General features: G+C 41.3%; 1 protein-coding gene across 1 annotated transcript; it reads right to left on the bottom strand.

Moving 5' to 3' along the window:
• Positions 1–6,182: 6,182 nt before the first annotated feature.
• LOC146577079 (E3 SUMO-protein ligase ZBED1-like) lies at positions 6,183–7,581 on the bottom strand. The gene has a single exon (XM_085269398.1). The coding sequence runs from the start codon at positions 7,288–7,290 to the stop codon at positions 6,754–6,756; it is 537 nt and encodes a 178-aa protein (XP_085125524.1). The 5' UTR covers positions 7,291–7,581; the 3' UTR covers positions 6,183–6,753.
• Positions 7,582–16,237: the final 8,656 nt, after the last annotated feature.

The following is a 16,237-nucleotide window of genomic DNA, read 5'->3' as shown; positions in this document are numbered from 1 at the left end:
GCCTGGTTCTGTTAGAAACACATGAACGTGTCCATAGATCAGTGTGTGTTTAACATGAGAGCTTCAGCCCTGCTGATGTGTTAAATAAAGACATGCAGGAAAACTGATGAGACTCTGAAATAACTCTTTATATTTATAATGTAACTCTGCATCAAAAGAACAACAAAGGATCCCAGACAGGTTTCTGTGAACAAAGACCATTCTGATGTTTCTGTGTTTCTAACACTTTGACATTATTAGTAAACAGACTGCAGTGAGCAGCATTTATAAAGAGCTTCTATATAAAGATATGACAGCTGTTTGACAAGTTTATCACTCTGTGTTTGGACCTGATCAGTCCAGCTGTTTACTTGAAACATGTTCATTTACCTGTTCTGTTATATTCATGTTCTTGTCTCTGTTGAAAACACATTTTAATGTCCCTCAGATTTTTCTCCCAGATGAATAAATATAAAAATGACACAAACTGACTGCAGCTACTTTTTGTCCTTTCTGTCAAAAACCTTCATGTGACTCATGAGAGACACGTTTCAGCTGTTTGTGACAGATCAGAGGCCAACAAGTCATTTATAACACTTTCCATCATTGTTTAAAGTTCTCAGTGTTTCTGTGTTGCTGCGTATAGGATCTCCCAGCATCATCACTGTGCTGTCCAATCATTGTGTGCGAGGTTACCCTTATAGTGCCATGTGTGTTTGCACAAAGAGAAGCATGTGTGTCAAATATAAATAAGCACAGAACAGAAACAGCTGCTCGTTTCTTCTGTTTAGAGTCAAGTTAGTGTTTTGTGTCTTTGTTTGAGGCCTGATGTCGAGCAGAGGTGTGTGTAACTGCACTGCTCTGTTATATGTGTGAAGTGTGTGCTTCTCTTCAGCATCATCTTTGTCACTGCTGATTCCTTTGTGTCATCATGTGTTGAGAAGAGAGAACAGTTATAACGGAGGAGCAAAAGGAAGCCCTGAAATCTGCATCAACAAGGAAGTGTTGGCTCACCAGTGATCCCAGCAGAGCCACTGGTTTGGCTCCAGTTGTTCTAGATTCAATGATGTTGTTGCTACAGATACATGTCAGCATCTTTATTGAATTTAATATGAAGCAGAAATGGTGTCATTAGGAGAAGAAGAGGAGAACAAGTCCGGCGAGGAGGCAGCAGCTCTTAAAGATGAAACAGCAGCTCAGCCCTGAGCTCAGAGAGCTGCACATGAAAAAGCTCCTCAAGCAGATCCTGTCAGAGGTTTGTCATCAACAGGAGGAACTGTTCACATCATAGGATGAAGATGCTGTCAGCTGGATGAAGAAGGTTATTTAATGGCTTCAACAACAAATACAGGAAGTGGACTTTCAAATACTAGATTCACTTTAGACTCACAGAGAAATGACTCAACCAGCTGTGTTTGACTATATGAAAGGTCAGTGTGTGTCTGCACACAGACTGTTGTGTTGGACTGTTATTCAGTTGTCTGCTGAATGTTTTCAAATGTCTGCATCTCAGCTGTGATGAGGCTGGGGGTCATGGGAGGCCACCGTAGCAGCCTCTTCAACATCATGACATCATCATAAATGCTGCTGGACTGTCTGATGGGCTGACGGTGAAAAAGCCGTCGGGAAGGAAACAGAAGACATTTCAGAGGCTGCAGCAGATTTCTTTGATTCGGGGCCTTTTTCAGCTTTATTGGACAGAGCAGTGAAGATAAGTGACAGCAAAGCAGAGAGAAAGGGGGCGTGGCCCGGGTCAAAGCCAGGCCAGCTGCTCTCCACCTCGTGGTCACCTGCTCATCCTAGTGAGCTCCACCAGCAGCCCTTTCACACACTTTACACTGTCAAACACTGTGTGTGGACCTCAGCTAACAACAGGCTACATTTAAGTCTGGACTACATGCTTTTATATTGTTTTTATTCCATCAGCAGCTCAACATCATGAGCAGCTTTGACATAAAGACATCAAACTCAAGCTGACTTTAAACTACTTTTAATACAGGGGCTCAAAAACAACAACATCTTTATTATATATCAGGACACAAAGTCATTTCATCTCAAAGGGAAACAGCTTTATTTGGAATAACCAGCACTATCAACTGGTTTGGGATCTCCACCAGTTTCATGTCTTTGCAGCTTCTCCAACAAAGTTCCTGTAAAATCAGCATGTTTGTCTTTATTGGTTTGATAGTGATTGATTATTCAGTCCCAATCTGCTGTCATCTAAAGAACAAAATGATGTTTCTATGAGTCACAAAGCTCCAGATGTTGTCGGCTTCACAAAGAAAACAAAGAACTTAAACACAAAGTGTTTGGAGCCAAAATGTTCCCAAGCTGCTCTTTTTGAAATGGCAGAGGTACAGTGGTGTCTAACAGCACACTGTGGAAGGCAAACATGTTATTGTTGGATGAAACTTCATGAATCCTTTGTAGATTTGAGCTGTTGGAGCCTTTCTTTTCTCTTCAGGTGTACAGATGCTGAGGAGGCAGGTGAAGCAGGTGGAGCTGTTGTGATGCTGCAGAGGGTGTGTCTTAGTAACTCTGTGAGGCAGAACTGGATCCAACATTGTGGATGTGTTGATGTTGGAGCCATTAAGAGTCTCTGGCCACACTGTAGGATTTCCCTTTGATCCACTGTGGGGGCATTTTGGAGTCTGTCAGTGAAACTCTTCATGTTTGTGTTTGACTCCAGTTTATAGAAACAGAGAAATGTGTCATGCTTTTGTTCGGCCTCCACAAATACACACATTTGTTCATTGGTTGGACTTTTTGGAAGGAGACACATTGAAAACCATGTTAATAAGATCTTGTTGTTTCCTGTGGATCCGACACAGAGAGTGGACTTCAGACAGAAAGCGTGGAAGAGATTTTAGAGGCCGTGTGTGGCAACAGGAAGTTTCTGTGTGTTTGCTGATCTTACATGTGGAAAACAACACGTGATGTTTGTGAAGTTCTACAATGATCATTGTTCTCACAGCATTTTGAGTGGGAACAGTTCAAACTGGGAGTAGTGGGAGTTATTTACTGATTGAAACAAGCTGAATGTTTCTGTGACGATGAAGATCAGCAGCTCAGCTGATCAATGAACTGACATCTATCAGTCGTTTCATGAGATGAAGTCATCAGCAGACATTTGTTCTGACTGTGTGATGAATGCCAGAACGTCAGGGCTCTGCTTTAGTCACTGCTTGATGATCATTGGCTCATTGTTGAATCCAGGGCCCAGTCTGACCTCTGACCTTTGCTGCAGGTCTTCTGTGTTATCTCCACTTTCATGTCTGATCTTCTGCTGTATCGTCCAAAATAAACATCTGGATCATTTCCAACACTTCAGCAGATCTTTAGTTTGGGCAGTGCAGCACAGAATAACACATATTGTACTATACTGCCCACTTCCTGATCTTATTGGATCTGTGTGTGAGGTTGGTGAAGGAAACACATGTTTACTGAGTGAGTCGCTGCCATTAGGAACTAGTTTTTATATCACAGCCTGGAAATCACACAGGACCATTTCTGCAAGTGAAAAGTCGTCATTGGAGGAAAATGATTGTGTAGTTTGTTCGACTGAAGAATTGTCCCAACTACATGTGCTGCTGACCCTTGACCTTTTCTTTAGGTGCACAGAGGAGTCTGTGGGAACATCCAGAACTGAGGCATCTTGTGTACAAACGTGTTCAGACCAGATGTCAAATGATGTCAGATGTCATCCGTGAGTGGATGCAACTGTGGATCGTTCCAATAAAATGAGGCAGTTTTGTAAGTACAAGCCCACTACAACCCATCATCAACATTTTAAATTACATTATACATCTTCACTGATATAAAGCACCACTATTTTAACCTGATTCACTTTTTCCACCCTAACAGTTCATTCCTCAAATCAAACAAGATATTTGACCCTAAAAAAATGCATCAACAAATAATTTTGTAATAAAATATTTATTCTTCAACTTTTACAAGTGAAATCAAACAAGTGTGTTTAAGAGTGAAACCAGAGTGGAAGCTGCTCATATAGAGTCCAACCCAGGCTAAAGTAAGCTGAGTAGAGCAGCACCATCAAAGTGTCGGCTCTCTGAACACGGTGCAAGATCGCCATCTGCAGGACAAAACTAGTTTTTCTCGCCCTCCTCGTCAACATCAAGATGATGTCATCGTACAGCAACTGATTCCCTGTCCGTCTGGAACAAAGCATTTACATTAAAAAAGACATTTACAGAAAATACAAACACCAACAACACATCTCATCATCACATGATATTTTATTATTTATTATATTATATATTTTTATTGTACCATCAACATCAACAAATACCAGCATATTTTCTTTGAGATTGAGTAGAGTGGACCTTTCCCTTGGTTCACTTCCTGCTCGTAGCATCAGCTGACCTCTGACTTCCTGGTTAAGGTCTCTCAGCGTTGACTGGAATATCAAATCGGACTCACACCATGTTCTTGTAATGTGGTCATGTCTGTCCGCTGTTTGAAGAGCATCTCTGGCCTAAACACAATAGGAAGAACAACAACACGGCAAAAAAAACCAACACATTTCCATATTAGATGAAGGGCGCCGTAACTGGAAATGGTAACATTCATCTGATGCTGCTTTGGATTTATCTTCTGTTTTAGATCAACTTTGATCACTTCGAGCCATCTTAAGTCCGTTTGTTCTAACTTCTCACTAACATCTCGTATGATTTCAGATCCCTGCTGTTCCTCACCTGCCCTGTAGGTTTGTGCTTTGACCTCCAGAGGGCGACAAATCAGCACAGACAGAGAGCTCCATTCAAACTTTGCTGCCATCAGGAATAATTCTTCAAATATAATCATCAGTGTTTGAGCAGTTATGATATCAGGGAAAATCTAGACATGTGTGACAATACTGAACATGTCACATGACACACCTCAAACATCATGTGATCCACTCTCAGTCTGCACTTTCATTCATGACTTCAACAGGTTGAAATGAGCTTTGAAGAAACATTCAGTGAAATAAATCTTTCATGGATTCATGTGAGCAGCAGATGAACTTTACAAAGAATCAGTGGATTTATCTTCTGTTTTAGATCAACTTTGATCACTTCGAGCCATCTTAAGTCCGTTTGTTCTTCTCACTCACTAACGTCTCGTATGATTTCAGATCCCTGCTGTTCCCCAGCTGCCCTGTAGGTGGCCTCAGTGTGTCTCACACCATTTACAGATGATTACAGGTCGTTTACAGTTCAAACAGGTCCAACATAAGAAATATGCAGAAAATATCCTGCTATAACAGTTTGGGTCAAAGTGCAGATGTTCCAGATGTTCTGAGTCTGTCTGTGTTTCATGTTAACATGTAGATGTTGGACCAAAGTGAAGCTTTTTGATGTGACAGCAGGAATGTGAAGTGTAACTCTGAGCTGTAGGAAATGAAACTAAACGGACTTTTTCTCCTTTATTTATAGGAAAGTGTAGGAGAGCAACAGATGAACAAGCGTTACTGTAACAGGAAACATCAGAGGACCTTTATGTTCATCATCATCACTGTTTCCTTGTTCTGTCACAAACACACAACACTTCCTGCTCTCTCTCTGATGGATCTGATTGGCTGTTTCATTCACAGGAGGTCAGGGCGTCACACAAACAGCTTTAACTGCACAACGACACACTTTAAATCATCTGCAGACAAACCTGTGTGTTTGATTTATGAAGAAATAATAAAGACGTGTGTACAGCTGTCCATGAAGCAGCTTCTCACACAAACTCTGACACTTCAGCCACTTTAATTCCTGCAAAGCTGCGTAATAAAGAGCTGTGACTGCTATGAGCTGCTGATGATGACTGCATGAAGCTCTCAGCTGAAGCTTCTTTCATTTATTTTAATGTTAATGTCGCCTTTTTAAGTCTGTGTGAGGATTTTAATGACACACATTAAAGGAGCTTCTTTGATTAGAACCAAATTCATGTTGATTTTCAGCCTGAAATGATAAAAACTTTAATAATTCTGTTTATAATCATCAACCTGGAGACTAATGAAAAGTATAATAGTGAAAAAAAGCCTTTATTATTTGAGTAATGCCTGAATCTGCTCAGAGACAACACAGAGGTGTTGATGACAGTTTGACATTAACTGAATTAAAAACTAGGGCTGTCAAATGATTAAAATTTTTAATCAGATTAATCACAGCCTAAAAATTAATTAATCATGATTAATTGCAACTCGAAATATGACCAAAATGTGTGCAAACATACGGACAGATAGCGGATTTTTACACACTTGTTAGTGTTATTTAATGCTAAGACCACGCTGAGTGGCCTGCGTTCACTCAGCGTGGTCTGACGTAGGCTGGGTGTTGTGCTGGAAGCGAATTAATCACAGCCTAAAAATTGATTAATCGCAACTCGAAATATATGTGTATATGTGTGTATATGTGTGTAAAAATCGGGACAGATAGTGGTTTTTAACACACTTGTTTGTTTTATTTATTATTAATTGTGAGTACAAACAGTACAAGCAGAACAGGGCTTCAAATAATTGTGAGGGATTTTTACTGAATGTTTTCCACCCGTTTAAATCTAGCACATTGTTTTATCCATATACATCTTCAAGTTCACAGAACATAGGCCTAATTCAACAGGCAAAATAGAAAAAATCTCCAATCATCCTTTTGGGTAAGGTAGATTAGTGCAAAAAAATATGAACAACAGTGAAAAGTATTGTTTAAATCACATTCAACCATAGAACAAGCTCTAAACACACGGTCCTCTGGTCTACTCATCCTTCAGCCAGTTGCTGAGACAAACCTACTTGTCCACGTTCTCTGAGTGCAGAGCAGACCTCTTCTTGTTCACAATGTGCCCTGCTACAGAGAACAGCCTCTCACAGGGCACTGTGGAGGCAGGAGTGGCCAGGTATCTGCGAGCAAGGCGGGCCAGCTGGCTGTGGGCTCCTGCATGAGCTGCCCACCACTGTAAGGGACAGTCCTCTAAGGCAGTGCAGGGCTCTGCTCTGTAGCGCTGTATGGCTCTGTCCTGCTGTACCTCCTCCTCTGACTCAGAGTCAGAGTCCATCTGCAGCAGGCTCAGCCTCTTCTTGGCTGGACCTTCTTCTGCAGTGTGTGATCTTCTAGGAGAGTCTTCATGCAGCATGCCTGCCAGTGTGGTCCACACTGCTTCTCTGTCAGTCTTGGGCACACTGCGTAGGTCTTTAAAACGTGGGTCCAGTGCAGTTGCGATCTGGAGCCATGCATAGTTGGTATGTTCCTGGCGGGAAGCAAGGTCTTCCTTAAACTTCTCTTTAAACCTCACCACATATGCAGGGTCCTCATCAGTTACTTCCATGACACGGCGCAGGTGGCAGAAGGCTGGTAGAACTACAGAGCAGGAGACGTAGGCCTCTCCTCCCAGCAGTTCAGTCACATATCTGCAGTGGAATACACACACACACACACACACACACACACACACACACACACACACACACACACACACACACACACACACACACACACACACACACACAGATAAGACAGCAAATTAAAAAAAGCTTTTTATTACTAGGTATTAAGACATTTTCATAATAACAAAACTGATTTAAGATGTATGTTTGATACATTTAATCTAAACCTACAATTATGGTCACAATGACAGGCTCACCTGCAGGGCTCTAGAAGTGTCTCCAGTCTCTGGAGTTTGTCCCACTCTGGAGGCGTCAGGAGGACAAGTTTATGCTTTTGTTTATCCAGAGTCGCGGTTACTGCAGTTTGGTTGCGGATCAAGCGCTTCACCATCTCCAGCGTGGAGTTCCAGCGCGTAGGCACGTCCTGGGCCAACGGCTCCTGCTTGCGCCCCAGTGACACCTGCTCTGCGTTCAGCTCTGCTGTGTTTGCTGGGCTGTGCTTAAAATGGCCAACAATTTTGCGGCATTTGGCCAGCGCAGTGACAAAGCCACTGTCTGCGAGACTCACTGTGATGCATCTCTGTAGAATGTGCGCGGTACACGGCATGTGATTGAATGGCATGATGCGAGCCGCGGCGATCATATTGCGCGCACTGTCCGTGCCTACTGTTGTCACCTTCTCCTCAATTCTCCACCTGCGAGCAACAGTCTGGAACTGCTCTGCACAAGCCTCCGCAAAGTGCCGCTCTTCCGTTTTCATTATAGTCAGCGCAAAGGATGTCAGACCCCAGGCTTCAGTGATTAAATGCGCAGTAACTCCCAGGTAATTGTCATTACTCAATGATGTCCAGTGGTCTCCTGTCAGAGCCACGCATTCTGTGTGAACTAAAGCCTCTTCTTTTTTCTTTTTCTCCGTTTCATACAGTTCGTGGATTCGAATTGTTATTGTGCTTCTCGCTGGGGGCTTGTAGGACGCGTCCTGAGATGCAACCTTTAAAACATCCGCAAAGCCCTTGTCCTCCACAATGCTTAGCGGTCTGCAGTCCTTTGCTATCCATTTGGCTATATTGTCGGTCAGTTTGTCCAAAGAAGACTTACCGAGTGGCCTGCGTTCACTAAGAGTGGTCTGACGCAGGCCGGGTGAAGCTGCTGCCCCGACAAACGCGTGTTTGGCATTAAGGTGGTATTTTAAGGTCGAATTTGAACGGTGAAATTGAAACTCTTTACTACAGTGAGTGCAAATTACAACGCGTTTGTTTATTATCCCATCTATGTTCTTCTTGTATTTAAATTCCCCATCCAGAAGGCCATCCTGTTCCTGCTTCTCCATTTTCAGTGGCGCGGTAAACAAATCAAGTGGAATTATGGGAGCGACTTTTTTTTTTTTTATCTGCGTGTTGCGCTAAATAGTTAAATATTCTAACGTAATTAATTCCAAAATTTAATTATCGCAATTAACGCGTTAATTTCGACAGCTATATTAAAAACAAAGTGCTCTTATTGTGAAAATCTGCCTCCTACTTCTTTAAATCATTTTTATGTATTTTTTAACCTCACAGTGAAACATTGAGGCATTAATCTGACACAGTTTGATCAGCAGCTGTGTTTTCACTGACGTTTCACTTTGATTTGTTCAGACTGAGCAGAGAGGATTGGTTCTCTGTGTGCGCACTGCTGAGAAACACAAGCTCATTTCTGCTGTTTCATGAAAAGTGTTATGGAGGAACAAGAAGTTCAGCCTCTAAACTCTCAGCGTGAGGACTGAGTGAAGAGTTTCAGAGCAGAGAGTTTTGGCTCACAGCTTTTAGCGTCTACACAAAGAGACGATTACGCACTTGATCTGAGAACATCTCCACCTCCTACAAACAAACTCTCCTACGAGCAGCTGTCACAACCACAACAGGCAGAAGACTGGATTTCTTCAGGTCAGATTTACTGCAGTTTGCATAAATTGTGTGTCACAGACATTGTAGTTCACATTTGTGTGACTCGTTTAAATCTTCTCCTCCTGAAAGTGAAACTCTTACAAACACATCAGGCCACAACCTGCTGCAGGTTGTGCAGCAGGTTGTGGACATCGATTCATTAATGTTGAATTCTCTGCAGCTGCTCTGTTGCCATGTTGTTGCAGTACCGTATTTTCACGACCATAAGGCGCACTTAAAAGTCTTAGATTTTCTTCAAAAAGTACGGCGCGCCCTATAGCGCAGTGCCCCCTATGTGTTGTAAGGAGGACGTAGTAGAGAACACCATGAGAACGTTAAAGGGTGAAGTGTGGGCGTTGATCGTATATACCGGGACAATCGCACATACGTGTATAAAAGAACAGGTATGTGCGTTATGCAGGACATCGTTGTTTTAACAACCCTGAAAATGGCAAAGAGACACGCTTACGAAGCACAGTTTAAACTGAAGGCCATCAGATACGCGGAGGAACATGGAAATCGAGCAGCGGCGAGAGAATTTAAGGTTAATTTAATGAATCGATGGTTCGCAAGTGGAGGAAGCTGGAAAACAAGCTCCGACAGGTCAAGAATACGCAGCTGAGTTTTGTGGAGCAGGGAAATTATTTTACTGCTATTGTTAAATAATTGTCATCATTACCATTGCATTAATAATATAATCTGGAGTTTATATTGCATTCAGGGGTTAAACAGTGTCTCTTTCAGAAAGACTGAGTTGCAGGCTGACAGGAAGTTGTATGCAGAAGTGAAAGCAGGAAGTTATTTTGAGCAGCAGGCTAAGACGAGGCTTTAACAATGTAACAGATAGCTTTAAGAAGGCTTTAAGGTTTTATGCACACAGGTATTAAATTAACTTTGTATTCCAGGTGCAGTTATAACTATTTTATACATATTGCATATCTGTGCTTATTTGAGTTGATGTTCAGGTTCTTTAAAGGTCTTAAGCTTCATCTAGTGAGAGTGTCTAGATGATCCATGCTGAGGGAAAACTAGAACATAGAAGGAATTGCAATACATGCTTACAAAACACTTATATATCAGATCATTTTATATTAAGCTTTTAAGTAGAGGTTCTTGGTTAAAACATTTATTTAGTAGAAGACATACACATAGTCTCAGTGAGCTTCTGGTCTGGTAAAAGGTCAGAAGTGCAACAGGTGAATTGAGAAAGAGCATTTGAGGACGAGACACAGACAGTTAAGAGGTGACACAAAGAGCATGTGAGGTCAACACATACACACACATTAGTCAGACTTATTTAGAGGAGAGATTAGTTATGTCTAGACAAAAAAGAGGAACAATTCACTTTAAGATAAGAACGGAAAGTACCAGCCATGAAAATAGAAGATGATCTTCTGGGTGAAAAGCCATTGTTGGTGTTGATCTGATCTATGTATAAAATGTATCTGTGACGCATGAAGGGGCGTCAGTAAATCAAACCCTGATGCTATAAAATATCTGTTCATGCTTTGATTAAGTCGAGGACTACTGGCTGTCTGCGTACAGAGTGTCTTCCCACACGTGTGTTCATTAAAATCATTGTTGGACCAAGATCCTCTGGACCAAGAGTGGTTTGTACTCTCCCTCCTCAATTGTGAACCTTAACATTTGGGGGCTTCGTCCGGTGGTTGAGGAGGGAGGATTGGAGGTTTAGATGGAGAAATTTGGTGGTCTCTGAGGTGGTCTGACGGGCAGACATGAATTCCAGTGGTCGAAGTGAGTGGGCATAAGCCGGCTTATCCAAAAGGTAAGGCACTACCTGTTGAATTATTTCCAAAGTGTGCCAAATTGGACATGATAAAATTTAAGTCTACTCACTGAAGTTACTGGTGGATGTCTGTTTTGATTTTGATGAAAAATCTCATGAGTTGAAGCAGTTAGAGTTCTGCTAAGAAGAAATGAAAGTAGTTAAGAGTCTGATAAGAAAAGTTTAAATACTGGGTTGAAGTCCCAAAGAAATTGACTTCGAGTCTCAAGTAGTTTGGTAGGGAATTGGTTATTGTGTTGGTTAGAGTCCAAATTTGGTCATAAGAGTGGACCTGAGCGGTCAAATTGACCACTAGGTTGCATCTGCCTCAGTTATACACTTGTTTCGGGTGTTGATTGTTGTTTCAAAGTATTATAAATTATTTTAGAACGGACCCGTGGGGGTTCTAGGAAGCGCAGTGCTCAGAGGTAACGCTTGCCAATGCCAAGGACGCTTAGGCATTGTCCTCGAAGAGGGATAGTCAGTTGGTCACTGTGGAGCTTGGGGCACTCCAGAATAACTAGGAGATAGAGTCTCCTTACCGTTTGGAACGGTACCTACGCTTTTTTGGTCAGAAGAAGTTGGACTTCGGGCGTGTAACTTTAACCTAAAACTTCAAAGTTTGGGTTGGTTGACGCTTTTAAATTGAGTTAGGGATTTTAGAAATGAGGCCAGAAACAGTTAAAGTCTTGATACTGGTTAATTGGTCGCAAAAAACTCAGGGAGTTTATCCGCTGGGCGGTTATTTTAAATTTGTCGAAATTGTGTAGGCGCTAAAGCTGACAGATCTGACAGTGGTTGTAAATATAAGACGTCGTTGTAATATAGAATAAGAAAATTTGGTGTGAGAGATCTCTGTGTGTTGAGTCAGTAATGCACTGACTGCCTGCTGCTATTTTTAGACGGTGTGTGTGAGTGTGAAAATGCAAATGAGTAAGCAGTGAACTGTTTAAACCACAGTTGGTTTTACAAATACTGCTGCAAACATTGTAGAGTGTGTGTTTAAGATGCCATTTATGTTTATTAGAGGACTATAAATAAAGTTTTGAGTTGCCGTAGGGGATGTATAGTAATTGACTGAAGTTGGATGTAGATATATAAATATATTGAGTGCACTGTGTATACTTAAGATTAACATATTACTTTCAGTAGTAACTTCTCTCCAGCAATAGTTGCTGGTGTGTTTTATTTTTTCAATTTCTTGTGTGAATGCGGTGACTAGAAGGTTTTGAATGATGAATAAAGGTGTGAGAGGTATTTCTTGGGTGATCTAAAGTAGGATGTTTTAAAGTTTGAAAGTGTTTTTAATTTAAGAGATGCATGAGTGATGTTATAAGAGTTTAGTTTATTTAAAAGGTGTGTGTGTGAGAGGATTATGAAATCATTGTGTGAATGAGGCTACATTTTAGATCAAAAGTTAGTAGAATTACAGAGGGTTTGTAGATTGTAAATACAAAATACGTTTGATTAGCCTGGAGAAACAGCAGAGCAGCTGCGTGCTGTGTGTGTGTAATAGGAAATGGTGTGGGTGACAGGAAGTTTGCATGCCCATATAAGGTGACGAGTGAGCACCCAGAGAGAGAAACAGATGAGTTAAACTCTAGGCAGATAAAGCGAATGGAGGTTTTGAGAAAAGAAATGAAAAGGATATTAATTGTATGTTTTAGTGTGTTAACACAGATTACAGATAAATAAAGGTGGACTTCTCTCAACCTGGAATTTTGAGTACGGCGCCAAAACCACTAGAGTAGCATAATTGGGAGAAAACAGGCCAGATTTTGGCTTAAAATTTTACAGCTTGACCTCCCACTTGTCCCCATCCTGAGAAGAGGCTCAAAGGACAGTTAATCTCCTGATGAAGACAGACAGAACATCGTGGACTTGAGAAGAATTAATAGCAGGCAAAAGACAGTGCAACGGAAACCACACTGACGACACCAGCAGCAGCATGTAAGGAACCACGAGGTGGAAACATGTACTGTAAATTACAGGCTGGGCAGTTGAACAGTGGGATAATGAACGGTGGTAAAGCACTGGACATTGATTGTCAGATTTGCCATGCTTGGAGTAATCTTGAAAGAGATGACTGAGAGGATCAACAGGAAAGAAGAAACCACGTGATGAAACATGCACGGTGGACAGCAGGCTGGTAAGAACAGTGTGACATGACTGTTTAAAGGCACTGAATGTGGTATTTTGCCAGGCTGGGACTTGATCCAAAAGGAAAATACTGAAGAGAAACAGAGAAGAAACAGACTGTGTTTGCTGGAATTCAAGACAACAAAAGGACACTGAGAGAAGAGGACAGTGACCAGTGAGAGGCGAAGCCGGACGAGTTCGACTGTGAGAATACAGGGTGTAATTGGATTGAAATGAAAGCCTGAACTCATGATGGTTTAGAGATGTCCACCGTCACAAACAAAGAGGTAAACAAGAATAGAAAACACACATACACAAAGTGTTACATGTGAAATTATTTCTGGAAAGAATCAGAAGTGAGATAGTTTTGAATTAAGAAATCAGAGAAAAGATGCATGAATTAAACCTGACTATAACATACAGAGGCAATGAAGAAAGCAGCTTACACTCACTGAACATTAACAAAATACATAGGAAAAGCAATGAAGACCTGCTTACACGTATATACATGACATAAGTTGGGATTTCTGACCAGAGAAAGGGAAACGGGTAGTTTAAGTACATATGAAAATAATGAAAATGTCTCAGTTGTGTTTCTATAGGGGCGAAACAGATCTGGATCAATTTTCCACGTGCAGCGGTCGGAAGAGACCTGTAGGTTAACTTGACTGGACATGCCAAGGCAAGTTTCTGGTTGAATTGTTTACAGCGCCATGTCTCCATAAACCTGACAAGTGGGCCCTAATTTCTGGCTGAGGAGCAGGAATGCTGTTAATAAGGTGGGAGCTTAAAATTTGGGTTAGTAAATTTGGGAAAGAAACTGACGGCTTAAGTGGAGAATTGTGCAGGAGTCTGACACACTGCAAAAGCAAAATATGCAAATTCACACACACAAACAGAAAATGCATTAACCTTATGAAGACAAGACAAGCTCATGGAGTTTAATGCATAGACACTGATTAAACCTGGCTAAGAACACAAACATATGCAATGAAGAACAGCTTGCTATTTTGTATGAATGAGTTGGGAATGTTTAAACATATGTTTCTGTTGTTACAGCTTATTGAGAGATGACTCAGTATGCAAATTAGTTGGAGTGAGTGGTGACGTAGGAGCTTCCTGTGTGTGTGTGACTGAGGAAGTGACTTTCAGGAAGAGGAAGCATAGCAGAGACGAGAAGTGCAGATTGGGGTAGGGAATTTATAGTTTAGTGATTATATGATGTCGTAAGGGGTCTTATGCTGAATTTAAGAGCATAAGGGGGTGATTTTTGTGTGCAAATTGAGTGGTTTTAATGAGACTTTCGGAGGTGAAATTATGTGGTGGCAAAACTTTTGTGTGTTTAAGGTTGTTGGGGTTGTTGTGGTGATGGGTTGATTTTGTCAGTTAGGTTTGGGTTGTTGTTTTTGTTTTTAATAGAGGGAGTTTTAGGAAACATGGACATGTCTAAAATTGGGCCCATTATTTTGTAACAGTGCACTTAAAGAAAACCTGTCAGGTGATTTTGTTTTGTTTTTATGAGCTAACAATCAGCTCTATTTTTTCCATTTTTGTTTTAAGCAGGCCTGCAACAGCGCTGAAAATTCTCGGGGAGAGCAAATATAAGGGGGCTTTCCAGATTATAATTGGCTGAGGAGAAAGCTACCTGGGGACTATTCAGGACGTAAGTTCCTGTAAAAAGGATTTTATGCGAGTCAATCCAGTCCAAAAGCATAAAGAAATATTTTCCTATGGAAAATAAAAAATGACTGAGCTCATTTTGCTGAAGGTGGAGTATCTGATCGTGCGGGAAGCTCCACTATCAGCAAATACATGGTGTGACTGCATGTGAGTGAATGTGTGACTGCATGTGAGTGAGGATGAATTAATGTGGACAAACAATTTGTTTTTACCAGAGAAAATTTCTGTTTTGTTTTGTTGACTGGGGTTAGATTATGGGATTATAGTATATTGTTGGGAGAATGCCAAATGCTAAAGGGGAAATATTTTTTGATGTAACTCAGTTATCATTAATTGAAGAAACACATGACTGATAACTGTTCTGTTTTAAGTTTATTTTTATGACATAGATTGGAACATGAGTGGGGAAAACTGAGCATTTTTAAGTTTTGTATAGTATCTTGACACATGAAATGTATCAAGATAAAGGGGGGTTTAGGGTTTATTAATTTAATTGTTTAATAATTTAGGATCATTTTAGGACTTTTGGGGTTTTTGATCATTTGGATATGGTAAAACTGAAACTGTTATTTTTAAGTTAAGGTTAAAGGATTAAAAGTGAACTTGTCACGGTTTGCGAGGCAAGCCGTGTGGAGTTGTAGAAAAGGACCCAAAAGGCGGCAGCTCTGGTGCAGGTGAATATTTATTTACAACGGTGGGCACAAAACAGCACTGGTGGAAAAACAAGAAACCGGAAACCTAAACTGGGTAAGCTAATAACACAAACCAGAAACGAGGATGCAGGGAGGTCCGGGGAAATACACAAGAGACGCAGGGAGACCGAGGGGAAACAACACAGACGAACCAGCAACTACCATAACAGAAGACACAACTTAAATACACCCAGAGAACACAGGGAGATTACACACAGGTGGGGAACACAGGGGATACTGATAAACATAACGAGACAGGGCAGGAGTGAACACAACATTATGCATACTGACGAGAGACTGTCAAAGTAAAACAGGAAGTACACAGAGGTTCAGACAGGAGGAGAGAGAGCAAGGGGAGAACACAGACATAACAGGTTGGGGGAAAACATGGAATAAACACAAAGAGAGACGAGAGCTCATAAATACACAGAGGGGCACAAGGGGGTAAGAGTCACAAAGGGAAAAAACACTTAGGGAACACCACAACAGGACACCTCAGAAAACCTGGCCTAAATAAGGAGCGAAAATACAAGGAACCAAGAATACTGGGCCAACATGGCCCAGGACCAAGACAGAACTGAATCCTGTTTAGAAGATACAATGCCGGTTTTTCAAAGCTGTGAATAAGTCTTAGAGGGAAAATTAGTGAGGGTTGAAGGAGTAGAAC

The sequence above is a fragment of the Mchenga conophoros genome, linkage group LG3 (genome assembly GCF_057382185.1).
Source record: "Mchenga conophoros isolate Kocher_MC1m ecotype Shallow Benthic linkage group LG3, M_conophoros_male_GT1.1, whole genome shotgun sequence".
In the NCBI taxonomy this organism is placed as follows: Eukaryota; Metazoa; Chordata; class Actinopteri; order Cichliformes; family Cichlidae; genus Mchenga; species Mchenga conophoros.
The sequence above is the reverse complement of the archived record's forward strand: the minus strand, read 5'-3'. Positions and strand labels throughout refer to the sequence as shown.